At 46.5% G+C, this 27,144-nt stretch overlaps 1 protein-coding gene across 1 annotated transcript in view; it reads right to left on the bottom strand.

Annotated features, from left to right (window-relative positions):
* The window catches only part of CDH3 (cadherin 3), a 39,616-nt gene extending 12,779 nt beyond the window's left edge, over positions 1 to 26,837 (bottom strand). Inside the window, exons 1-10 of the mRNA XM_033127028.1 lie at positions 26,721 to 26,837; positions 26,210 to 26,545; positions 25,884 to 26,004; positions 5,610 to 5,695; positions 4,343 to 4,468; positions 3,957 to 4,112; positions 3,721 to 3,865; positions 2,236 to 2,411; positions 1,443 to 1,571; positions 362 to 547 (exon numbers count right to left, since the gene is read on the bottom strand). Coding sequence (XP_032982919.1) covers positions 362 to 547; positions 1,443 to 1,571; positions 2,236 to 2,411; positions 3,721 to 3,865; positions 3,957 to 4,112; positions 4,343 to 4,468; positions 5,610 to 5,695; positions 25,884 to 26,004; positions 26,210 to 26,266 — 1,182 coding nt within the window. The 5' untranslated portion in view covers positions 26,267 to 26,545; positions 26,721 to 26,837. The remainder of the gene's footprint in view (positions 1 to 361; positions 548 to 1,442; positions 1,572 to 2,235; positions 2,412 to 3,720; positions 3,866 to 3,956; positions 4,113 to 4,342; positions 4,469 to 5,609; positions 5,696 to 25,883; positions 26,005 to 26,209; positions 26,546 to 26,720) is intronic.
* Between the last annotated feature and the right edge of the window lie 307 nt (positions 26,838 to 27,144).

Genomic DNA, 27,144 nt, shown 5'->3' with positions numbered 1-27,144 from the left:
CCATCGGCTGCCCCTCTGGAAGCTCAGCGGCAGCTCGTTGTCTTCAATCTACTTGTGAAGGGCACAGCTCACTGGCCCATGTGGGAATTGCCACCAGACACTTAGATCTGGGAGGAGGGGCTCCACTGATCCACTTCAGTTCGATCAGTGCCTCTTACCTACTTTATGAACTGCGTCCTTGGGTAAAAGTTAGTTTGAACAAAGGAATTCCGCAACACAAAAGGGATGGGAAAGTATTGGGAGCCACTGGCCTGGTGCACTCTCTGGTAAAGGGTCCAAGATATGTGTCCCAAGGCAGGTGGTACCTCCCTGTCCTGGAGGCTGCAGGAGTGGCCCTCATCTAAAGCCCAAACTGACTCACCTTCTTCGTTGTTAGGATACCCTGGTTACTCTCAGAGTGAGTGGTGATGTTAAAATGGTCCCCGTCATCACCTTCCAGGATGCGGTAGACGGCGCGCCATGCTGGTGAGTTGAAGGTGTCCGCATCCGTCACTGTCAACCTCTGCACTTCGTGGCCCACCACGTTCTCAGGCACAGAGGCCTCGTACTGTCAGTGTGGGGAGCACAGCACAGTCAGAGTGGAGAGACTGAGCACCCTGAGAGGCTGTTCCCCTCTTCTCCTGCTGTAAATACTCCATCCAACTCTAGGGAAGCCGCATGCCTCTCACCCTTTCCCGGACCGCCCAATTCAATTTTCAGGGTTTCAGGACACACACCCATGCAGGGTGCCCTCCCTGAGAATCAGCCTCATGGCTGCTGGGACTGACCACTGTAGTCTTGGGCCTGCTTTCCTTACACCCAGTAGCCTAATGCTCCAAGCATGTCATTGGTCTGGGTACCAACCCCCAGCAGGTGTAGCCACCTATCTAGTTGAGATAAGAAGGTAGCAAGAAGGGCTAGGTGCCTGATTGCCCTGGGGCACTGACCAGGAAATTTTCTGGAAGTTCTGGAACAGATGGCAAAGACTGAGAAATCAGCTGCTGAGAGCAAATTTTAATCAGGCCTATATAATGTTCGGCAGCCAGAGTTGCCTAAAGATAGTAGGGGAGTAGGTGTCATCTTGACTAGCACCATGTCCTCTGTCACCAGAGGCGTAAAAGCATTCACTGGGGGAAGGTGGGCCGGTAGATGTGCAAAGTAAATTGGAAGTTTTCTTATCATCAAAGATTTTCCTATCCAGCACTTATTATGTACCAGGGATTGTGTTATGTGGATTATTTCATTTAAAACTCAGAACAATGAAGCAGGTATTATCATTATCCCCATTCCACAGATTAGGAAATGGGGCACAGAGAGGTTAGGTAGTTTGCTTAAGGTCACACAGCTAGTAAGTGGTGGGACTGGGACCTGAAGCAGTGTAGGCTGGTTCTGGAGTTTCATTAGAAAGGAAAACCCCAGTCCTTCATCGTCTGATGAGGTAAGAAGGAAGGAAGGAGCATTACCTTCTGGGGATCAAACACGGGAGCGTTATCATTGGCATCGAGGATTTCCACTATGGCCACTGCCGTGGTGGTGGAGCCGTCCCCATCCATGTCTGTAGCCTGGATGGTCAGTGTGTATTCGGGGGCTTTCTGGGGAGAAAAGGAGAGTGGAAGGCCACTGTGAGTTCAGGCTGAGGGTCCCTCAGCCTGGGCTTTTGGAGGCACAGCCTTGGGAGAATGTGGAGGGAGAATATCCTTCTCACAAATTTCTCTTGACTCCCCGACCCACTGCTGACCCATTTCCTAAAAGAACAGAAGCAAAAGGTGGAGGGGGAGGGGAACTGCAGGACCAAACAGAATTCCTGGGCCTGTCGGGTGTAGCCTGGGCAATGCCCCTGAGCCTGGTCGCATACAGAATGAGAGCTTTGAGCAGGGATTTAGTCAAAGGTATTAATTAGGGAACAGGAGGCAACTCCAATATCCATGCAGCTAATTCTACTTTGTGGCACACAAGGGACAAATCTGGGCCATGTGCATACTAAGTGAGCCGTTCCGAAAGGAAATGAGAAAACCTACAGAAAATATCAAACGTCTGCATTTTACAGCTGCCTCCTCAGCCTTAACGAGATTGTTTGGCAGCGTGCCACTGGCCCAAGGGAGCTGAGGGACACCAACATGGAAACGTAACAGCAGCCATTGCCAGCTGACTTGGGTCCCCACTGCCGGGGATGGGGGCAGGGACAGGGGCCTCTGCTGTGTCAGGCCCCCGCCTGGGCAGGCCTGGGTAGCAGCACTTTCCCTCAGGGTCACTCACCTCCCGGTCCAGGCCACTGGAGATGACGCTGATGGTGCCTGTGCTCCGGTGGATGGTGAACATGAGCTCATGCGGGTCCTTTGGCTCCTGGCTATGGATGGAGTAAGCAACCACCCCATTGTAGGTGTTGATGGCATCGTCCTCATCTGTGGCTGTCACTTGCATTACAGAAGTACCTGGAGGGGGAGAAGGGGTGAGTGCGCCCCCTTCCCTCGCAGCTCTAATTCCAGCCTTGCCCACTTCTGAACTCTCAGAGACTCCTTCCTGCTCATCAGCTTGGACCCATCTTCCACTTTGTGACACAGACTGGTGGTTAGTGCCCATTTTCCATTTTCCCTTTCTTTCTCGGAGACATAATCCTCATAATCATTTTAGGCTGGGTACAGGCTCACCTGGAACAAAGACTATTCCCGATCCCTTCTTGCAGCGAGCTGTGGCCATGACACTAAATTCTCACAAATGGGACACACAACTTTGGGGGAAGTGGTTTTCCAAGTATGGGGCTTATTCTTCCCACCCTTTCCCTCTTCCTAGATGTAATGTCTAGAGCTCCAGCAGCAACCACGAGGTAATCTTGGGAACCAAGCCAAAACAGAAGAGCAATGAGACAGAAGGAGTCTAGGTCTTCAGCACTTTAAAGTACTTCAGCACTTTAAAGTACTATTCCAGCCTGGCCTGACCAGTGACCACCTCGGTAAGACTATAAGTGGGGAAAAAAAAAGCTTTTATCTTGTTTAAGGTACTGTTTTTCTTTTGGGAATTTCTGTTATTGGCAATTTAATAACACTTCTGTATGTGGATTGCCCACAACTCAGAGAGGAAGGAGAAGGAGGAACCCCTTTCCATAGCAAGTGTTTGAGACATTGATTAATATGTACCTATTTTCCTAGTGTTTTGCTGGCCCTTCCCACCCTCTTCTCCAGTCATGGCAATTTATTTTCCGCTCACCAATAAATCATGTTCCAACACCTCTCAGCCTCTCCTGCTTTTCTTGCAGCTGCCATTTCCCAAAGAATCTCAAGTCAGGTGCTTCATATCATGTAACAGTATGTGTGCTGTTTCTAATCTCCACAATTCTTTAAGGTTGATATTATTACCATTTTCAGATGTGCAGATTGAGGCTCAGAGGTTAAGAACTTGTCTAGGGTCACGTCAGGTAAAATCAAGAGGCAAAATCAAAATTCAAATGTAGATCTTTGCAGCTCCAAAACTAGTGGTACCCAAACCTGGGTGATCATCTGAGGCTTCTGGTAAATTTTCAAATAATCAGATTTCAGATCTCTACTCCAGCATCATTCCTACTCAGGGATTTTAGGGTGGAGTTGGCGGGAATCTGGACTTTACATAAGACCCTAGGTGACCTGTTGCACACCCAAGGAAGTCTGGTGTGGAGGGTTCTTCCAGCCTTTAAGGGTCTGGGCTGACCTCCGGGAGGTTCCCGAAGTTAGCTGTCTTCTATAGCTGTCCCCTCCCCAGTCCTCTTACCGGGTAGTACCCCCTCCAAGACACTCCCTCTGAAGACATCCTGGGTGAACTTGGGCTTGTGGTCATTCTGGTCTGTCACAATGATGGAGATGTTCATGGGCTCTTCCACTGAGGCACCATTCTCTGACACAGCATGGCCAAAGAGCTGTGGGTACAGAGGTCTGGGGTCAGCCTGACGCCACCCTCCCCATCAGGCCCTGGGGCCCTGCTTCTCTTTGGATGCTCAAGTTACTTGCCTCATACTTGGCAATCTTCTCCCGGTCCAGGGGCACCTTCAATAGCAACCAGCCTGTTTCTTTCTCTATGGCAAAGACATCCTCAGGGGGGCTGTCTGCCCCAGGCCCTGTGATGCTGTAGAAAATCTTGGTGCCTCTATCCTTATTAGATTTGAGCTGGAAGCAAAAGAAAATGGCACCTGACAAAGGGACAAATATCTCATGATTGGAGCAAAGAACCCTCCGTGGGGAGGGGTGGAGAGGCACTGCCTTATCAGAAACTGCTTCCATTGAGAGGCTTTCCTCTGTAGGCCCCAGTGCTCAGTAGAAAGAAACCTCCTATTCAGGCTTTTAGATGAGGGTCCCTGCAGCCACCAATGACTCCCCGGGAGGAGGCACACTCATACCTGATTCAGCCTCTGGGGGAAGGGACCCTTGCCATTCTCAGGGATAGATATTGGCGGGACCACCCATTCTCTCTTGCGTCTTCGTAAGATACGTTTGGAGGAGGAAATCTTTAATGCCTTCCTTTCCTGCAAGGAGAGAAGATCTCTTAACCCAGATACCCAAAACAACTGGAATATACTTAACATCCTCTCATCTATGAGTTAAGGATGAGGAGAGACCTACATGAATCTATTGCAAAAGAAAACTTGGAATAATCTAAGCATTCCCTTACAGAGGAGGACTGATTAAATATTCTGTAGTATTTCTATCTAGTGGAATACTATGCAGATCTAAAAATGAGGACTAAGGAAGCTCTCTGTGCTGACATGGAAAGACCTTTGATATATAGTGTTAAATGAAAAGAACAAGGTAATAGCTTAATACTTAGTATTTTATGTAACAAACATTTGCATAGTGCTTATTATGTGTCAGGCACTATTCCATCTTTTGTGTAAAAAGGTGAAAAAATAAACCATATATTCATATTTGCTTATACACAGACAAAGTCTGGTGGGATACAGAAGAAACTAATAATGGTGGTTTTCTGTGGAAAGGGATAAGCAGTGTACTGATATATATTCAAAAAGAAGGTGCAGACATGTGAATAGTACAAGTATGTTAGCTTTTGCATAAAAGGAGGTAAGAGAGTATATTTTTGTATTTGTATATATATAAAATATAAGTAAATACATAACACATATATAATTAAACTCCAGAAGGAAAGAAACTGGTAATAGTGATTATCTGTATTTTCTCTTGGAGGGGTGGAAAGGGCATTGGGCAGATGGAGAAAAACAAGGGGAGATTATTCACTGCTTAACTTTTAAATATTTTTCTTATTTTTGAACCATGTAGATATTAGCTATTCAAAAAATTAAAAGAAACAGAGATGTATGGCCAAGTGCCTCAGGCCCATCTTCCCAGAGGCTCATGGGATTGGCAGTCCTGTGTTGGAATTTCCTTCACTTGGGGTTTACCCAGATGATGCGGGAAAGGAGAGGTGCCAGAGGGAATCCAAAGGACAAGGGCATTGGACCGTTACTCACGGGGTAGCTCTCTGCCGCCCCTACTGGGCAGCTGCAAGCACTACACTGCTTACATCAGTACCATGCCCACGGCTGTGGGCAACTGAAGGCTAACACTGCCTCCTTTGAAGGGATAAGGTGGCAGTCTCAGCATGCATGACAAACATCTTTCTTCCATCCTGCAATGAACATGGTGTCTTACTTGGGCTGTTCTGTCATTCAGCACAGTGAAGTCATCGTCAGTGCTAAGCGGGGCCAACTCTTGCCCAGGGCAACCCACGAAAAGTCCTGTGGGAAAGGAGAAAGAGTATTAGGAAGTTCTGGAAGCTACCCACAGGAAACAAGTCCACAGGCCCCTGCAGAAGGAGACTTTGCTTACTTCCTCTGAGCAGCAGTGTGACTAAATACGCGTGTCAGACTGGGCTTCCAAGTTTGATCTCTAAAGGAAGGACCACTCTGGGGTCAGTTTGTGGGCCACATCCCTTTCTTTGTTCATTAGGCCAGAACACCAAGATCATAGACAGAGTGACATTAGCCCCCGGTAGCCTCATGAGACACAGGGGTGACCTAAGGTCACAGCTGGAGGCAAAAGACTTTTAGCATCTCTATATAAAAACCAGGAGCCTACCTACATGCAATACGCATCCTGCTACATGGTCAGCACACAGCTTCTCTGGACCACTTCTGCTTGTTTCAGTTTGTCACACCCCTTCGGAAGACCCCTGCTTGGCCACCCTTTAAACAAGCATTCTGAATTAATAACTACCATTCACCAAGCCAGAGACTGGGCCCATTTCATCCTTACAACTATCCTACCATGGTAGGTGTCAGCCCCTTTGCAAAGATGAGAAAACTGAGGTTCAGAGGCCAGGCTGGCCCGACACCGAGCACTCACAAGCGGTGTTCCTCCCCGGCCTTCCTGTGGCCAAAGCACACAATCAGGGAACCCGCCAGCGGCCACACCGGGCCGACCAGCACCACTGACCCAGAGGGTCCCCCTGCTGGCCCAGACACCAGTGCCCATCGTTGCCCTAGGCTGTGCTGTGCCATGGAAATAGCAGGGGAAGGTCTCCCAACTGCCCTTTTTAGAAAAACTGTCCTTTAGTCTCAGATAACTATGATGAAGTTTATTTCAAAAAACACTTCCTAAGCATACGGATAACAAATGAGGTGTTTTTTAACTACAAAAGTAAGGTGAACAGGATCAAGTATTCAAACAGTGTATGAGTACAGTATTTAAAAAAGTAGAATTCCAAAGGATTAGTATCCAGGATATATAAAGAACTCCTAAAGGATTTGAAAGGACATTTTTCCAAGGAAGATATACAAAGGGCCCTAGCATATGAAAAGACGCTCAGTATCCTTAGTCATTAGGGAAATGCAAATCAGAATCACAATGAGATACCTCTTCACACCTTCTAGGATGGCCATTAAAAAAAACCCCACACAAATGGAGGAAATAAAGTAAGTGCTGGCAAGGTGTGAAAAAATTGGAACCTTCATGCATTGGGAATGTGAAATGGTGCAGCCATTGTGAAAAAGTCTGGAGGTTCCTCAAAAGGGAAGTACAGAAAATGACCACTTGATCCAGCAATTTCACTTCTAGGTGTACGAGATACCCAAAATAATTGAAAGCGGATAATTGAAAGCGGATACTTATACACACATTTTCATAGCATCATTATTCGCAACAGCCAAAAGGTAGAAACAACCCAAGTGTCCATTAAGAGATGAACAAACAAAACGTGGTTTATACATGCAACAGAATATTATTCAGCCTTTGAAAGGAATAAAGTTCTGATACATGTTACAATATGATGAACCTTGAAAACATTATGTTAAGTGAAATAAGCCAGTCACCAAAGGACAAATAGTATATGATTCTGCTTATATGAGGTACCTCGGTAGTCAAATTAATGGAGAAAGTAGAATAGAGGTTACTGGGGCTGGGCTGGGGAGAAGTTATTGTTTAATGGGCACAGAGTTTCTGTTTGGGATGATGCAAAAGTTCTGGAGCTGGATGGTAGTGATGGCTGCACAACATTATGAATGTGTTAATACCACAGAACTAACTGTTTACTTTAAAACAGTTAAGATGGTCAATTTTATGTTATATTATTTTACCTCAATTAAAAAAAAAAAAAGCAGAAGTCTGACGTGGGAGTGTAAAATGGGACATTTGGAGAAACTATTGGGCAGTATTAACTGAAGCTCAATATACACATTCCCAAAGACCCGGCAATTCCAATTTGAGGTACAGACCCAACAAAAATACCTGACCAAAAGACACGTATTATAATGTTCATAGCAGCACTGTTTATAATAGATGAAAACTGGAAACAGCCCAAATATGAGGTAGAATAGAAACATTGTAGTATATTCACATAATGAAATGCATCAACTACAAGGACGTGCGACAACATGGATGAACCTTACAAACATATGGCTGCATAACAGAAGCCAGATACAAAAGGGGACTTATGCATGATTCCATTGACACAAAGTTTAAACACAGGCAAATTAAGCTAGGTAAAAGAAGTTAAGACATTGGCCATCATTTGGGGAAAGGGGTTAGTGAATGGAAGGCGGCAAAAGGGGGCTTAAAAGCATACAGACTGCCTTCCACTCCCCAGAGCTCAGTGCCAGCTCCAGAGAACCCAAGAGCTCACAGGATCCCTTGTGGGAAGGCTGGAATGTGCTGGTGAGAAAGAGAAGATTGCTTAGAAACCAGCCCTGCCTTCTTGATCACATCCCCACTGAGGAGTCCTGCGCTGTGACATGCTTGGCCAGTGGGAGGAAGGGAAAGAGGGATCTAGCTCCAGCTCCAGAGGGTCCCAGGGGTCAGGGAGATCCCCAGGGAGACCCAACCCTTTACTTCCAACACATGGCTTCGTAGTCTCCTCTTCTGAGGAATCTTGCTTTGCTTTAGGGCTAGAAGGACCAAGAATGACACGTGGCAAAGGTTAAATCATCTTAACATAGGACAAGAGTTAATATATGGGACACTCCATGGAGTATATTGATCCAGTTATGCAAAATAATATTTATAGTAGAGCTTTTAAAATTATCTAGCGAAGTTCTTAGTTTACAATGGAGTAAAACAAAGTAAGCAGAAGTAGAACTCCGTATGTAGCATATGTAACTAGGCACAGAAAAAAGACTGGAAGGAAATCCATTTTCCCAATGATTGGGGTTACCAAAAATTTTTTTGCGTTTCCCTTTCCTTCTTTCTTTCTTTATGGTAGGTCCAAATTTTCTCTTAACAGGAATTGTACCCTCCCTCCCCAAACTCATATGTTGAAGTCCTAACCTCCTGTACCTCAGAATTGGAAATAGGAGTGATTAAGTTAAAGAGGTCATTAGGGTGGGCCCTAACCCAGTATGAGTAGTGTTTTTATAAAAGGAGAAAATTTTGACTTGGACAAAAGTTACAAAAAAGTTACAGAGGGAAGACTATGTAAAGACACAGGGAGAAGACAGTCATCAACAAACTGAGAGAGGCCTCGAAAGAAACGAACTCTGCTCAACACCTTGATCTCAGACTTTTGGCCTCCAGAATTGTGAGAAAATACATTTATGTTGTTTTAAGCCCCTCAGTACGTGTTACTTTGTTACAGCAGTCTTAAACTAATACGACACACATCAATCTCAAGTCTGGAATCCTTCCCCTCATGAAATATTAACAGCTAACATTTTCATACTTCCTTATTTAATCTTCACCAAGCACCCCATGGAGTAGATTTTAATGTCAGTTTTCTAGACTGGGAAATTGAGAGGTTAAACAAATTAAACTCTCAAATCACAAACCTAGGAAAAGGAAGAGCTAGAAGTGGTACCCAGACTGTCATTTTCACCCAGACTGTCATTTTCTGGGTGTCAGTGTCACCCAGACCTGAGTCATTTTCGTAACCACTATGGTTATGTTGTCTTTCTGATATATCCCAGAGTTTGTTTTCTTATCTCCGCCCACCTCCCATTACCTGTTCTCTTTCTCCATCTAAGGACATAACAGGGGTTGATTTTTAGATGTCCAAAGAGGCAGCATATTTGGAAAAAAGCACTAGACTTGGGGATAATAATAGTATCCTCTTATAGGGTTGTTGTGAGAATTAAATGCGAATAAATGTAAAGGACTAACAAACAATGCATTATGGCAGGGTCTGCTAATACTATTAACAGACCCCATTCTTATGCAGATGCTGACATTAACTTGCTAGGTGATCTTGGGTAAAGCACGTGACTTCTCTGGACCCAGAATCAATTGTTTACTGAAGCTTTAACCTGAGGCCTGCCTTCCCTTGGTTTGAGAGAACTACTCGAGCAGTAGGACCAAACATACTTTTCTCCTTGATGTAACAGGAATAAGAAGCTTAAAGGGAATACCTAACCTCACTAGGTGATTCAGCGTTGCTTCAAGCGGCGTTAAGGATGCGTGCAAAGGTCCCTCAAAACTCAGTTAGTTGGAAACATCAGGACATTCATGTGGAACTTGAATTAATTTATTAGGAATTTAGGTTTTCTCATTTGGAAGATAGAAATTAGATTTTACAGAGCCACCTTGAATATCACATAAGATAGAACCCAAAAACACACATTTATGAACCCCAGAACCTTATGCAGACTCTTACACCTTATGAGGAAACGGTTTCAGAGAGATGATTTGCCCAAGGTCACACAGCTGGTGAGTGGAATTAGAATCCGGGGTGGTCAGATTCTAAAGCCACGTTCTTCAACCCGGCACTCACGTAAGAACTACTTGTCTCCTACATTCCCAACATTCTTCTAGATACTGGGAACGCAGTGGAGAACACAAAGGTATCTATCCCCAGTCACTTTACATTAGTATAGGATACTGCCTTCTGTTCACAATCACCGTTCCTCAGCTACCTAGCAAGCAAACCATCCAACAGTGTATTAACTTAATAGCGAAAGTCCAGAAAACCTAAATGCCCATCAATAAGTGGTTAACTTTGTGTTGTATCATCTCTACAAGAGAACACTATGCAGCCATAAAAGCTATAAAAGGTGAGGAAACGCCTGTGTATTGATATAGAAAAGTCGACAGATCTACTGTTAATTAAAAAAAAGATATAGAACAATGTAGTCTATGCTAATATGCTAAAATTTGTGTTTTTAAATTGTATTTGAAAAATACGTCTGGAAGGTGGCCCAAAAATCTGAACCTAGCAGCCAGGGAACAGCGATGATACTTTCTTGTGTATGCCCTTCTGAAAATGAATAGTCACTCTTTCCATTTTTTTTAAGTAGTATACACAGTTCTGGGTAAGTTTTTTGTTTTGTTTTAAATTTTTATTGGGGAATATTGGGGAACAGTGTTTCTCCAGGGCCCATCAGCTCCAAGTCCAGTCGCCGTTTTCAGTCTTAGTTCCAGGGGGCGCAGCCCACCATCCCATGCGGGAATTGCAACCTTGCCGCCAAGAGCTTGAGAATGGAGCTGAGCCATCCGGCCGCCCTCTTTCCATTCTTAAAACAGCCTTCTTTCTAAGGGAAGGTCTTCAGCTGGCTAGCAGAGGGCTGCCCAGATAAGTCTGTCAGTAACTTCCCTTAATGAGAAAGTTTCCGTGAACACTCTAATCCTGTCCTACCAGGTTACCCAGCAGGAAGCTAATGGATTGACTCCCTTCTTACTCAGAAGCCTAATCCCCCAAACTCTAAAAGCTGCCAGGAACCCAGAAACCGTCTTCCTGCTGTCTATAAAATCTGCCTCCAAGGAATGTGCAACATACTTCACGACTCTGCTTGCTGGCACACTGCCATGCTTCTATGGTTCCGATATTTGCAGCATGGCATCTGGGCTGTCCACCTATTCTTAGAGGAGACAACGCCAACAATCAAGAAGCCAGTAGTCACGGATGTGCCCCCCTCCCGCTCGCTCAGGCTGCATATTCCCATTACACCCACGGGCCTGACCCCATTAGCTCCAACCCACCTTCAGTTGGATGCAGAATACAACCAAGGGGCACTAGTCAGGCAGAAACAAGCTTCAAAGACCTGAGACACCCAGCTAAGTGTTTTCCTATCCAAATCCTCAAAAAATAACCTGCGACGGGGACATTACCACTCGGATTCTGACAACTCAGGAAGCCAGAGGCTGCCTGGGGTCGAGGAGCCACAGGAAGCAGCTTCAGAGAGGTCTTATGTGAGGCCCCACAACCAAGAAGCAAGTGGCAGGACCAGCTTTCAAATCCTAAAGGCAGGTAAGTGATGAAGAATGTGGGATTTGGAGTCTGAACGACTGGTTTCAAATCCACATTGTATGAGCATATAGAAGCTGTTCCCTCATCTGGAAAATGGGAAGAACACTACCTATATACCTCGTAAGGTTGTTTGGAGGATTAAATATGTCACAGAGATCGTTCTGTATCAATACATAGGAGTGTCCTCATCTTTTATCGCTTTTTTTGTGTGGCTGCATAGTGTTCTCTTCTATAGATGGCATCATGACACAAAGTTAACCACTTACTGAGAGGCATTTAGGTTTTCTAGACTTTGGCTATTAAATGGGATAATGTTCGCTCAGCACTGAGAACTGTGTCTGGCCCAGAGTAAGCCTTCAACAGAAAGTACCTTTAGCCGACTCACAATTAACCTAGGTTTCTGGCTTCAAGTCTGGGCCTCTCTCTCTACCATAGAGGAACTGTCTCTCAAAGGGGGTAAGAGCTTAGCTACAGCCAGCCATACTTTGTATGCTTTACCTGAGGGATGAAGCACCGAAGGGAGGAATATACAGGACCAAAGAGCACAGTAGGGAGCTGGCTCAGTCTGCATCGGAAGAGGACTGTTTTTTGGGGTACTCTGTGGTTTAGGAGGGAAGGCAGATCCCATGGACAAGCGGACCTGCCCAGGGAAGCTGGCTGAGGTACCTGTAGGAACATGAGCAGGTTTCTCTGCAAGTCATGAGTCAGACAGACTGGTAAACAGCAAGCCCTGGGGCAGGTCATTACAACTTCCTCCCAGATGCTTCCTGGCACCACTGGCTTGTATCACTGATTTCAAAATGGAATGGATCTGAAACCAGGTTTCATCATCACTCGTACCCCTTCTATCCCACCTTTTAACAGCCAGTGGAGTAAGCCGATTCCCATTCCTGACTGCCGTCTAGCTCCACACGGCCTCAAATCTTGGCCAAGTTACAGAGGCATGCATGGGCTTGTGTCAACTCTGGGGCAAGTTGGTGAGCACATGGGGCAACGGTTCAGATCTTATGACTGAGAAGAGACCTCAACACCCACCTGGGACCTGAAACAAAGTCATTTGACGGCTTCAGACTCAGTTTCTCCCACAGAGATTCTGAATCACAAAGTCAATGAACCTGATAGAAAGGTAGGTATTTATACCAATATAAATGGATAGCTTTCAGCACTGAGCCGAAATACACAATTCCTAGAACATTGTTGGGGAAGGGAGTTAGTAACCTGAGACTGCTTCTAGAGAAATTCATTTTTAAAAAATCAGAATTCTGTGTATCTTCAGTAGATAGAAAGACATCCAGTGGAACCAGGAGTCCCTGGCCTGTGCTCAAAGCTCCTCTCTGAAGACCGTCCTGCCAAGCCTGGCCTCAAATCCTGAGCTGGCGCCACTATAATAAAACTGGGCAAAAAGAGTCCCTGGGGTACTAGTGCTGTTGCAAAAAAAGCTTTTTAAATAGACTTATAAGAACTGATGGATACCGGGGTAAGGACTCGTTCTAGCCTGCTTTTAGGTTGGAATTGCCTAGACACCTCCAAACTCTCAAGGGAACACCGCTGAAGGTCAGGAGCTTGTCTTCTCAGCCATGACACATAGGTACTTATACAGGCCCAATGTCCAACCTTACTGGATGTTTTGGCAAAATAAAACCTCCATTTCTCTGGCGACAAACGTCCTTCAAGTGATCAATGCTGGCCAATTTCCCTACTGATATTTGGGCATTCTGACTACAAGGGAAGAAAGAGTGTTTGAAGGTGTTGTGACCAAAGGGCAGCTTGTGGGGGATGTGGGAGAGACTGTGAAAGAAGGCTCCATCTAGCTTGGTTTAGGGACATACCTAGCTCATAAAGCAAACAAATCCGTCCTTATAGCTATCACTACCTTCTCTTAGGGATTGGGATAGAAAGGTGCAACGGGAAAGTATGTGGAGTTGCATACTACATATAGAAGAAAAGTTCTCTTACTAAGTTTTCTTACTAAACACAAATGAAAAGGACAAGTGTTGTGGAATATTTGGAAAATGGGTGCTGCTATATATTGTTAGGGGGTGGAGGAACATATATTAGCATAACCTTCTGATAATTAAGCCTTAAACAAGCCCTTCGACTCAGAAATTGTACCAGAAAATCATCCCAGATAACTGCAAGGATGTTCACGACTGTTGCTTAAATAATGTCTAAGGAAAAAAAAAAAAGCCTCAACAACATAACTTTCAACAGCATTCTTAATTATGTGCTACAAGTCGCTCAAATGTCTAATCTATAGCCTTAAAAGTCATAAAAGAAAACCAATTAAGGAAAAACAGTGCTCTGCAAAGGAGGAGGTCACAAAACAGCCATTTATAGTTTATAGCCTATGCCTGACAATTATAACATAAAATATTAATACTTTAAGAGAGAGAGAGAGATGGAGCTGGGCCTTGGCACCAGCAAGGGAGACCGGCTCTCCCCAGAACTAATGATCTTCCAAGCAAAAGCCTTAGTTGGTGGAGGGCGAGCAGGACCAGCCAGAGCAGGCCACGGGGGCAAAGCCACAAGGCATGCTGGGAAGGCAGGGGCGGGGCGGGAGTGGGGTGGACACTACCAGGCGCATGGGGAGCCAAGGGGCTTGAAGCCATTTGGTTGCCCTGGGAACCACCCCCCAGTTGCTGGGAGGTAAATGGCTCAAGCCCGCTCCACATTCCCTGCCAGAGCCATTTGGCGCCCTCCAAGAAATAAGACTTCTTCCTGAAAGCAGAGATTACAGTTAGCAGACCCACAGCCACGGAGGTGTTCGTCATGATTCGCCACAAGATCACAATCTTCGAGGACACCAAGAAGTCAAACCCTTTGCTGGAGCTGACGCGCTTGGTGGAAGGCATTCTCCAGGGGCCGCCAGCCCATCAGCAGCTTTACAAAGACGACCAGTGCTGAACGACAGCATGACTCTGGCGGAGTGTGGCTACACCTGGCAGATGACCCCCATCTATGCACAGTTCACTCTGGACCTGAATCCCTGCTAATGGGGCCCACGGGGCATTTGAGGCCCTCAGCAGGAGCCCTTCTCCAACCCACCAAAGTAGAAGAGGAAGCTGGATTTTTAGGGGAGTAGGGCTGGAGGGTAAGCTGCAGAGCAGCAAAGCAGTGCGGCTCAGGTCCTCTCCCTCAGTTCAGACACGCGCAACAAAGACTTGATTAGGTAAATGGACCCAGAAGATCTACTGAAAATGTTCATTTGAACAGACAAAGGTCCTTTATGGGTAGTCACCTCCATTTTGCTTATTTGCCAGTTTTTCCACAATAAAAAATTTATTTGATATGCAATCGAAATGAGGTGTTGTGATCCCCTCAACTAGAAAAGTTATGTGATAACCTCATGTTGCTGAGGAGAAAGCAATTCTTTCTAGGGGAGTTAGCTTTACCTCTCTGCAGAAAGCACTTTGAAAGAGCTACATTACCCAGGCTCCTCCTTTCTCTTGGGAGCTGGGTCCTTCCTTATAACTCCCAGAGAGAATCCCAAGCTGGGCTACACTCCATAACACTCTGGGAGCCTGCAGCATGGCTGACTCAAAGCTCAGCATGAGGTGTGCTGTGTGGCTCACTGATTCCCACCTTCAGAGAGCAATTCAGAGTCTGGTGGGTAAAAGGACTGTACATTGGCCTTGCTACCATGAGCACAGTCACTTTATACTTAAGCTGTGTAACAGTAAGCATTCAACCAATGCAAGCCATTATTAATTTTCAGTTTCTAAAATGTGAACAGTGCCTGATACAAAGTAGGTATTCAATAATTGTTGAATGAACTACGAAAGTCCTTCCACCCAGCACTTTTGCTTCTAGGAATGCATTCTAAAATAATATGAATACAAACTTGTCCAGCTGTAACAATACTATTATTACCACCACTAACGCTTAACATTTATTTACTATACGTTTTTCATAAACTAACTCATTTAATCCTCACTACAGCCTTACGAGACCCCCATTATTATCCTTTTACAAATGAGAAAATTGAGGTACACAAATTAAGCAACTTACCTAAGTTTCCATAGTTACCGTGTTTCCCTGAAAATAAGACCTAGCCAGACCATCAGCTCTAATCCGTCTTTTGGAGCAAAAATTAATAAGACCCGGTATTATACTCAGTATTACATTACATTATATCTTATTATATTATACCGTGTCTTATATAATATATAAGACCGTGTCTTATATTAATTTTTGCTCCAAAAGACGCATTAAAGCTGATGGTCAGCTAGGTCTTCTTTTCGGGGAAACACGGTAAGTGGACAAACAGATTAACCCAGGCACAGTGGCTCTGGAACTCCAGCTCAGGCACTCTCTACATTGTAATACAGTTATATTTTATGCAAACTTCAATTATAGGAATTTGAAATGGTGCCATAAATATTAAGTCTCACTTTGTATGCAAAGTTTCAAAAAATGCCAATCTCTCAAACTAAGAAAAAGTGTAAAGAGTTACATGATTTCAAAACGGGAGAGACTAATGAATTGTAAGCATCCCCGGAGCTCCCTCACCCCACACACATATACTTCACTCATGTTCATACGAGAATGTCAGTCTTACATCACGAGACTTAGACACTTTCTGAGGTTTTCAAGATTCCAGCTTTTATATCAGTATAACCACCCTGTACTAGACTGTTTGTTCCAACAAAATTTGGCTTCAGAAAAAACCCATAAGCTCCTCTTGACGGGAAGAGCAGAAATGTGTATTCTCTTTCAGAATGGAGATCAACTTTTATTCAGCACAATGCTGGCTAACTAGACTTTGAAATCTAAAGAAAACAAGAAAAAATATATTTTTGCTTTGACTGAATGTCACATTCTCAAGCTCTCAACACTGAAGAAAAGCAACGTGAATGCTAATAAATATGACAGTGTTCTTCTGAGTTACACAATTTAAAATTTTCTTTTGGTGATTTTAAATGCTTCTGAAATAGATAATTAAGACATAAAACAATGGATAGTACAAAAATGAATGATTTTTAAATGGTAGAGTAACCTTATGAAGCTTACAGCAAAGCGTGCCTTAAAGGTATTATTCAAACATACAAGCTTCATTTATCTGGATGGGGTTAAGATGAACAACTCATTCGATCATCATTCTACAGCAGTCTTTCCTAATAAGGTGATTCTTTACAGTAAGATGTCTAAAACTCCAAACACTTTACCATTTTTATGTTAACCCCTCCCCACCTCCACATCTGTAAAAAATAAAAAAGGGGTTAGCTACATAAATCATATCCACCATGTAGACCACAGAGCTGTTAAAGAACAAGATAGATGTGTATTTAGCAATCTGGAAAGATGCCTGACTTCGTGAGTTAGAAAAGCAAGTTGCAGAATGACGTTTGCATGCCTGGTTCAACTGTTTTTTTGTTTGTTTTTTAAGGAGGGTGCAGCTCACAGTGGCCCATGCAGGGATCGAACCGGCAACCTTGGTGCTACCAGTACCACACTCTAACCAATTGAGTTAACCAGCCACCCTGCATAGTCCAATTCTTGTTTTAAAAATTCCAGTATGCATCCATAAGTGTTTGGTAAAGAAAAAGGTCTACAAGGATTCACACTGTAGATGTGAATGTAGGAGTCACAAGCCATTAACTTTGCTTATCCTTAGGGAGTAGAACTGAAGAAGAGAAGAACTTTCATGTGTTTATTTCTAATTTGCTTCTATTGAGAGGCAGCAGAATTCAGCAGTTAAAGCTCAAGCTGCTGAGATTTGAATCCAAGCTCTGATATTCACTAGTTGTGTGATTTGGAGCAAATTACTTAGCCTCTCTGGCCTCAGTTTCCTCATCTGTAAAATGGGGATAATAGTACCTTTCAAGGCTTATCATGATGATTAAACAAGCTAATATATATAATATGCTAAGAGGGGCACGTCACATAGTGAGTGCTACATATTTGATTGAAAAACATGGCTTTTAAAAAAGAAAAACATGGGTGGCAGGTTAGCTCAGTTGGTTTGAGTGGTGCTAATAGTACCAAGGTTGCTGGTTCGATCCCCACATGGGTCACTGTGAGCTGCACCCTCCTTAAAAAAAAGAAAAAAGAAAAAAGAAAACCATGGCTTTTACAGTAAACATATATTCATGTATTAATGTAAAATCCCAACCAGCCCAATTCTACATAAATAATATAAAATAATATATACAAAGGGGACTATGATAAAAATTTAGAAAGCTCCCTAGGCAATTCTGATACTCAGTCAAGCTTGCAAATTACTGAATCAGAGGCCAAAGGCAGGGGCAAACCAGTTGAAGTGTGATTGAGTCCCAGTCTGGGAATGCAGGAGAATTCTGGAAGCGGAAGACCATAAAAGACAAGAAAATAGCAGGTCCTGAAGCCTTGGTGGGAAGCCCAGGCTGAAGCCGACTTCACAAGGAAAGGGCAGGGTGTCGGCTTGGCATCTTGTTCTGGCTTGTGTGTGGAAAGCCCACAAGTAGCTGTCTTTTCTCTCTGCCTGAAGCTACAACAAGATGGGGCTCGTTGTGAGAAGGCAGCCAGCCTCAAGCAAGACACCCAGGATGGTAGCTGAGCTCTCCAGCCCTGCCCTCTAACTGACCAAACAGCAGTCTACCTCCTCATAACTTAAGGGCCATGGAGGCACTTCCCACATGTAAGACAGTTAGAGCCCCAAGGCTAAGGAGCTGGGACCAGATAACTTGCCTCAGGCCACACAGCTTGGGATAAGAAAGCAGGCCTAACACCCCATTTTCCCTTGCCTGTGCCCAGGTGTACCATCAGGCCTGTCCCCACTACTGGGTTGGACAAGAGTCTGAAGAATTTCTGAATGGACCTGTACTGGGGGGTGGAGGAGAGTGGGGAATATGCTATGGTTCCCAAATTTGGGGGCGGAATCTCCTCAGAAAATTACACATGCGCTCTTGTACACAATTCCAGGGGAGCAAAGACTTGCTAAAGGTAATGTGAGTGTCTGAGGTCAGAACCCTGGGCAAGACCAACCTCCTTCTCGTCTCCAACACAGGTTTAAGGTTTCCTGGTAAAAGAAATGTAATTTCGAACTTAGATGCTCTTCAACCAGCAAAAGTGGGGTTACTGAAATTGGGGAAGAGGAAAGCCTGGGATGGTGCCTCTCTGTCTAGCACTTGAGATGCCTCCAAGTCCTGGGGGAGAACAGGCCTCTCCTTTCTAGAGAGGTTCTCATGTGGGGGTAGCAGCTACCAGCCCTCCCACGTCCAGTCGCTGAGTCCTTTCCTCAGAAGTTAGACAGTGACAGAGCCAGATGTGGGTTCAAAAATGGGGTAAAAAGAGAAAGGTGTTCATTTGGCTTTCTTTCCCAGGATAAGGCATTTGGGTTCAATGAACAAGCACCAGGAACCCAGCACCCCGAAGTTCAGCAAGACCTTGGCCACTGTCACCCAGAGGGGGTTCTGTCAGCTTGAGGAACATGCAGTCCAGTGATGCTCTAGGTAAACCAGAAGCGCAAGGGTGCTGAGATTTGGCTGGGTGAGCGGAAGGGGGGCAGAGTCCATCAAGCTCCTCCACTCAGAGCAAGGTGCGGGGAGTCCTTAATGCTGGGGAGGGGTGAGGAGAGGCCAGAGACAACAGCCAGAAGCAGATTCTCTGCTGAGAACTGCCAGTGAGCTCGCTATCAGGTCTGGTATCTGAACCCTCCCCCTCATCCCCCACTGCATCCTAAAAGGAAGGCCAGGGGTCCTGGATAGAAACACCCCCTCCCCCCAACTCCAGCTCCTGGTGATTAACGGAGGCCTGTGGAGGGGACAGGAATTCAAAGCTCTTGGGTCAGAAGTTAACTATTTCCAATCTTCCTCCAGCTTGGCTGGGGCCAGAGGACTCACACCCTCTTTCCTTCTCTCACCCAGACTCCCAAATGGTTAGTACCTCACACCTGAGAGTCCAACCTGAGTTCAAACCCTAACTCCACAGTTTACTAGCTGGGTAACCTTGGATAAGTTACAAAGTTATAAGCCTGGGTTTCCTATCCAGTTAAATGGGGCCAATTCTACCCCTTTCTGGGGCTTTTAGGAGGATTAAAGGGGCTTGTTATATAAAGTACATAGCAGTAGTTTCTGGAACTCAGTAAGCTCTTGACAAATGGTTATTTAGCTGTGTTTTTGTTTTGTTTGAAAGCCCTGCCTTACCAGCCCTGCTGCCTGGGTTGACAATGCCAATAACTAAATGAAATGAGCGGGGATTCAACTGAGGCTGACAACGTCCTCATCCTCAGGTCTGGGAAAGTCCGGAAGGAGGGGTGAGAAGGGACTTTGGAAGTGGGGCCCCGTGTCCTGGCTCCAGAGGCTACTTCAGAGACTGGCTTCCACGGGGCCACAACTGGGACTTCCACCACTTCTTCTGCCTCTCTCCTGCCTCTCCCAAACGCCTTGCTGCCTCTGCCTTGCTGCCTCTGTTACGGGGGAGACACATTCCAAGACGGACTGGGCCCTGCCTCCTTCTCCTTTTTCCTCTCCCCACCTTATACTCTAAGGACCAGCCAGACCACATGTATTTAAGTTCCTGGAACCCATATGTTGTTCCCTAGCCAGGAACACTCCCCACCACCTCTCATGCCCCACCCCCCTTGGGTAACTCTTCCCCCGCCTCCAGCTTGGACATCACTTCTTCCAGGTCTTCCCCCAGAACATGTCAGCAGCCCCTCCTATGTGACTCTATATTTTTCCTCCCCCACCTCCCACTCGGTCATATAAATACTATTATGTATATGTATATACGCATATGTATATGTATTTTACATATATGTATACACAGATATGTAACACACACACACACACACACACACACACACACAACTTAATTTGTCTGTCTCTCTCCACTAACAGGTAAGTAGCCCATGAAGCCTGGTTTTTTTTTCATGTTCTGTTCACTAATTTATCCCCGGCACCTAGAACACTACGTGGGACTTAGTAGGTACTCATTAAATATTTGCCGAAGGAAAGATTCACTATTAAAATCGCCTGGTGTCTGATCTGCTTCTTCTTCTACTCAGGAGAAGGAGCTGTAGGTCTTGCTCACTTCTCAACATCTAGCACCCAGTAGCTATTCAGACATTTGTTGGCAGAAGGACTCATCTTGGCTTTGGATCTCAGACACCTCTGTACTGAAGGAGGGGCTACCTAGGCCACATGAGACTGCAGCTCACCCACTCATACACTGGCCAGGATAAAAATCTTCACCCAGGAAGAAGACCTCATCTAAGAAATTCATGGCCCTTTCCAGATTTCCTTTCTACTTGGGGGAGAGGGGGAGTAACAAGCATTAGCTTAAGGGCAAATAAAGGAAAGGATTTCTCCCCCAAGACAAAGGACAGTTACCAAGTACATAATAAAGACTTGTTGTCTCTTAGCATAGGGCCAGGTGAGAAGCAAGAATCCAGGAGGGATGAGTCTGGTAAACAGACTGTGGGGGGAGGGGGATGACTGAATCCAGAAGAGACTCAGCTCCTTCAAGAGGAAATCTGGCTTCTCAGTACTAGGTCACAGCACTGAGAGCCTCGGTTAACCCAGCAGTTATGCTCCCAGGTACGTACCCAACAGATCAGGTACATACAGAGTTTCACCGAAAGACTTGAACAATAGCGTTTACAGCAGCACCAGTAGTTACAGTCAAAAAATGGAAACTCCTCAAATACCCGCACCAACAGAACTGTGGACAGTCACATAATGACGATGGCATGACAATGAAAATCAACTACAACTACATCCAGAAATACACAAGCAGCTCACAGTGCACAGTAAAGAAGCCAGATCCAAGAGGATATTCTCTATGATTCTCTTACCTAACGTTCAAATACAGGTAAATTATGATATTAGAGGTCAAGATAGTGGTTTTCTTGTGGGCAGGGGGTAGAGACTAGGAAGGAAGGGGCAGCTGAGGTGCTGGTAATGCTGTTTCTTGAGCTGTGTGCTAGATACACAGGTGTTTTCAGTGATGTTCAAGTAACACACTTACCAATTGAGCACTTACCTCCACGTTATTCTTTACTAACAGTGGTTCTCTGAATAGAGACTGTTCAGTCTCAGAACCAAAGTTGTGACAGATTCGGGCAAGGGAGGCCCTTCTCTCCCTCATTCTCCTCTATCACTCCCCCAATTTTCAGAGCTAGTTTCCAGGCCTGGAAATTCATTGCTCCTAGTAAGCCATTGTCTTCCTCACACAGCAGGGAGATGAGGGCACCCAGAAGGGTAACCTAGGAACAGTGCCATGTGAGGAGGTGGAAAGGGAGACTAGAGGTTTGAGACCTGCTCCCCAGGCACACGGAACAGTGCTGTACAACAGGCTACAGCAACCAACCCTACTAGCTGCTGAGCCAGGAAGACAGCCAGCCAGGCTTGAAGCCCCAGTTTCCAAATAGTCATTCCTCAGAGGCAGATTTATCTCATCAGGCACTGTGGAACCCCCTGGGTTTAAACCCTGGCCTTACTGCTGACTGCCCCACTGCCCTCATGCCGAGCCTCTTACCCCCGTGTTACAGCTAAGGGGAAAGTACCACCACCTGCTTTGCAAGGCCATCGTGAGCATAAAAAATAACTCATATGAGGCTGTCAACTCCCCAATGGCAGGGAGTTTTGTTCATTGTTTCAGCTGCAGTTCTAGAACAGGGCCTGATACATGCAGTTGCTAAATATATGTTTACTGAAAGAACAAAATGTAAATAGAGGGCATAGACCAGAATGGGGGCTCCAAAACAAAAGGCAATTTTTATACAAGTTGAAATAAGCAAAACCATTGACGCTAACTCATGCTGTCAGATTCCTCACTGAACTTTGAAGTTTCTTACCAAAGCCAGTGAGGGTTAGCTTTACTCTTACCCAAACGCTAAGGATGAGATAAACCTGCTGAGGAGGTGTATGAAGCACTAGATTTCTTTTACTGTCAATAAGCTGCCTCTCTCGACTGTTCACCATTAAGGATGCACAGACCACCTTAGGTCACTCACTTTTAATCACTGCACTAATATCATACAAGATCCTTCCCACCTCTGCTTTGTCTTTGCTTCCTGACCACACTTGAAAGAAAGTGGACCCGACTGTGGAGCTGCGATGGGGGAACGCTGCTGCTCTATCTCCCTCCAGGTTAACCTCCCACTCTTGGTCTAGGCAAGCCCAGCGTCACCTGATCCAAGCTCCCATGACTAGAACACGTAGAGACTGTTTCTAGGGTTTCTGGGTGGGAATTCCCACCCGTTCTCAGGATTTTTTTTTTTTTTTTTTTTTTTTGCTTTTCTGTTCCTGAATCCAGAGAAAAGTTAGTCAGGAAATTGGGAAAATTGGCTCCTAGAACCCAGATGGTTGGTAGTATTGGCCGTCACTTTGTGGAAACGATTCATCGTGGAGAACAGAAAACAGTTTGTATCACGGGATTCGGGAATGAGAAAATGGAAAAAATTCCTGAGAACGGGCGGGAATTCCCACCTGGAAACCCTAACTGTATCCAAGCCAGTTTCCTCTACAGGAATGTTTCTAGAAAACCCTATGATAAAAAGGAATAAATGACTAAGTATTATTATTGGGTTAGGGGGTTGCTACTGGTGCCCGTGGGATTTGGTACTCTAACATTGCACTTCATTTCATCCACCTCCTGCTTTTTGGTGGTAAAAAATGACAGGGAACTTGGGAGTCAGAAACTTCCAGTCAAGTCCCAGCTGGTCACTGCAGTGATGACTTTGGGGAGGCCCCAACCACTCAGGTTTCATCTGTAAAATGGGCAGATCTTCACAAGATTGTCATGATTCATACAAATACCCACTAGGCATCCTATTAAGTACCAGGTCCTGGGCATAAACCTAGAGGGAAGAGTCATGTCTGTAAAGCTCCAGGAAGCTTATGAGATGTTTAGCTGAGCAGACTGAATCCATTAAGGCATTCCTCAGTTTCGCCACCTTTCAAACCTCCAGCAGGGTTGGGCTACAGGGTTTCTGAAGTCCCAACTCTGAGATTAAGAGCTCAAGTTGTTTAATTTTTACCGTACCAGCTTCAAGAGAACATCAGGAGGATAAAGCAAGCTCAGAGTTGTGGAAGTACTTTGAAGAGGAAAGTGCACATACAAACAAGGTATTAATTATATCAGATAATTTCTTTGAGCTCAACTTCATAGACACCTGTGATATTCATAACCCAGGGGAGAACAACAGGGGCAGTTGTTCCTTGGTAATATGGAAACTGTTTTCTGCTTGGCCAAACTTGAGAGTTTGTACATCCCCTCAGGATAACCTTTCAACAGGGCTGGATCCATCCTGTGTACTGGGGGAGTAAGTGGGGGGTGGAGGTAGGGAGATAGAAAGATGTTGGCAGCTGACTTGACTAAGGGGAGAAATATCAGCATTTCTGTTGGGGGATCCCAACATTTATTGGGACCCAGTGAGCCCAGAAACTTGCTTTTATTTAAAAATGGCAGCGGCCTACTTCAAGGGAAGACTGCTCTAAGAACCAGTCATGTTGCATGGAGGCTCAAGGTTAGCCAAGCACATGAACCCACCCTTTGTTTTATAACCCAGGTGTGCTCCTGGCATGAACCCACCCTTTTCACAACCATAAACCAGACATCCGAGAAAGCAGAATTTTCTCAAAAGGTTTAAAATGCCTGACGTCACCTGGAAGCACTTGCCAACCGGACCATGAAATCGAAAACCTGATCACCGCTTCCCCTCAACAACCTCAAGCTTAGTGAAGTGACAGTTAATCTGATATTTCTTGCTTCAGTAAGAAAGATAAAGCACAGACAACACTCAAAGCCACAGCTTACTCTCCAAGACTATAGTCAGAGAACTTGACAATGAGGGGGAGGGCTACAGTTTTGGCAGAGCTCTGGTTAGCAATAAAGCTTCCTCAGGGAGCCGGAATTGGATTTGGGGCCCGGCCCAAGTTAACATTTTTACAGGTTGGCTGAGCTGCAGTTTGTTAGCCAGTCAGTAATAAACCCATGCACAAGAATTTAAAGTTTATGAGGCATGGCCTCCTAATGCCTCTCCTCTCCCTACAGCCAAGAGTTTAAGGAGCCTGGCCTAACCTGGGTGTTAATTGTTTTTGTCAATCTGCAGAGTTATTTGGGAAAGAAGAAAATGGCTACAGGCTCATGGTCCCCAGTCTTCTTTCAGAGAAACAAAGGAGAGAGAGCCCTTCGATTCCTCTAGGTACCAGCAAGCTGTGGGAATTTGTACCTGGGGTCAGCGGTATGCTGATGGGGGCTGAGAAAAATGCTTGGTGATAACTTTCTTAATTGTTTTGAAAGCCAGGTAAACTGTAGATCCCCTCTCCAGAAAAATGTTCTTAAACAATTTTACAGCTTAAGAAACCTTTGGAACCCCACCCAAGGATACTGAGTTACATCTCTGTTTAAGAACTTGGGTTTGGTCCAGTGGAAGACCTCCCCCCCCACACACACAGTCCTGCGTGGAGGGAAAGAGGCCCCCATCAGCAGGCAGCTGCCTGGGTCTCATAACACACTGGTTCTCCGCACCAAAGTGACCCCCTTTCAAGTTTTTGAACTAGAGGGGAGATAAACAAGTAAATGGAGATCAAATATGTGCTTTGATCTCCCATCCACTTCTCCCGCAGCTCAAGACCTTCTTGCTTGGGACCCCCACTCCCCCAAGTGCCCTAACATACCACTCCGAAAACAACTGAGGAAGAGGAGAAGTGGGTGCCCAGTGCGTGATGGCCCCAGCCCAGGTGTGCCGGACCCAGTTTCCAGGCAGGCTGCAGGGGCGCAGACCCTCCGGGAAGGGCAGGGTTAAGAGTGCATTCCAGCTGCCGGGGAAGAAGGGGGGCGGGGGAGGGGAGCGCGAAGAAGAGAAACAGACCCGGTCTGTCTGTCGGAGACACAAAGCAAGGTACACAAAGGGGGCCCGAGAGGGGCGAAGGGGGCTGCCCGGGGCAAGACTCATCCCCACACCTGCGCGGGGGCTGGGGGAAGAATGTGGACCTCGCATTCCTCCGCTGAGGCCAGCGGGGAAAAACCTCCCACACCCCGGTTGGGTGAGAAGCTCAGCTGCCCCGCACCCCGGAGGAGGGGGTCAAGGTAAGCCGCCGCAGCCGGGCAAAGAGGGGCTGGACGTCAGAGGGCGCTACACTGTTCGGCGTTCGCGGTCAGACGCCCACCCCATCCCAGCCCCCGAGATGCTTTCTGCGCCTCCCCCATACCTGAGGGGGCGCCCTAAGTCCTCAGCCCCAGCCTGTACACACCTCGTGCGAGCCACACCGAAGCAGACCACCCGCCCCGCAGCCTGCGGTTGCACCGGGTGGGCTACCGGAGGGTCTTACCTTTCCCCGGCGCCTGGCTCGGCTCCAGCTCCGCGCCTCCCGCCTCCAAGGTCACTTCAGCTCCCCCGAAGCCCGTCCCACACGGCTCGGAAGCCGCGCATGGCAGCCAGCAAATCTGCGCCTGAGGGAAGGCAGGGAAGAGGGAGGTTGGGTTACAGGCGTTCCCGGCACTGTATACCCATCCCAGGATTACTTACGGAGCTTCTCAGGCTACTGTGGCCTCAAGGAGCCTAGCCCCGCGCTCTCCCGGACGACACCGCCGCATGCGGACCCCGCCCGCCCTCCTGGGAGTGTCCCGGCCCGGGCTAGGAGAGGCAGTGGGGTACCTGGAGTAGGAGGAAGAGGCGGAGGAGGGACGCGAGAGTTCCACTAGAGAGCCCCATGGCTGGAGAGAGGTGAAGAAGCTACCGCTACCACGGGCTAGCGCTCCAGTAGGCTCTCCGCGCCCGTTTGAGCACCGCAGCTCTCGGGAACCGGCGGGAGGAGGCCAGGTGAGCGCAGGTAGGTGCTGATTGGTCCAGCGCCGTAAGGTCCCGCCCCTTCGCAGGTGGGGCCGCGGCTGGCGTTGTCCAGGCACCCGCGAAGCGCCTCTAGTCCACCTTCCTGTGTTCTCTCGGCTTTTCCCGAACTGCTCCTGTCAGGAACTCCGCGTCTCGCAGGTTCTAGGTTCGAGAAAAACAGCAAAGAAAAGTACACCCCACCCCTGAGCCTCCGCAGCACGCGAAGAAAAGTGTTGCTGTGTTTTGTGGCTATAGCGGGAAAAAAAGGGAGAGGCATTTGAACCTGAACGGAAACAGGCGCCCCACTCATGCCCCCCCTACCCCCAGACACTGTTACCCAAAGCTTTGATGGAGGCGGGTTGTCCGCCCCATGCCCGGCTGCAGCAAGGTCTGCCGCCTGCCTTTCTCCACCTCCCACGCCAGCCCGCTCCGAGGACTCCGAGGGTTTAAAACGCAGTTAAGTCGCGAGGGACCGCGCTACAAAATCTGCTGTAACTTGCAGAAGACGCATTACTTCTCTTGCACAGCCGGACAAATGGAGGCTGGGAGAGAAGTTCTCAGAGTTCGGAAGCCGTGGTGGCGCCAAAGGGCGCGAGGTAGAGGAGTGATTATTAGCCCCATAATCTCCAGCAACAACCCCCCCCCCCATAAAACATAAATAACACTTTCTCAATTTAAAGGCACTTTTTAAGACGCGGCTTTTTATTGGTCTGAAATACTGAATATAATCTAAGTAACAACTGCGCAAAGCAAGCAGCCTT

Source organism: Rhinolophus ferrumequinum, chromosome 15 (assembly GCF_004115265.2).
Source record: "Rhinolophus ferrumequinum isolate MPI-CBG mRhiFer1 chromosome 15, mRhiFer1_v1.p, whole genome shotgun sequence".
Lineage (NCBI taxonomy): Eukaryota > Metazoa > Chordata > Mammalia > Chiroptera > Rhinolophidae > Rhinolophus > Rhinolophus ferrumequinum.
The sequence above is the reverse complement of the archived record's forward strand: the minus strand, read 5'-3'. Positions and strand labels throughout refer to the sequence as shown.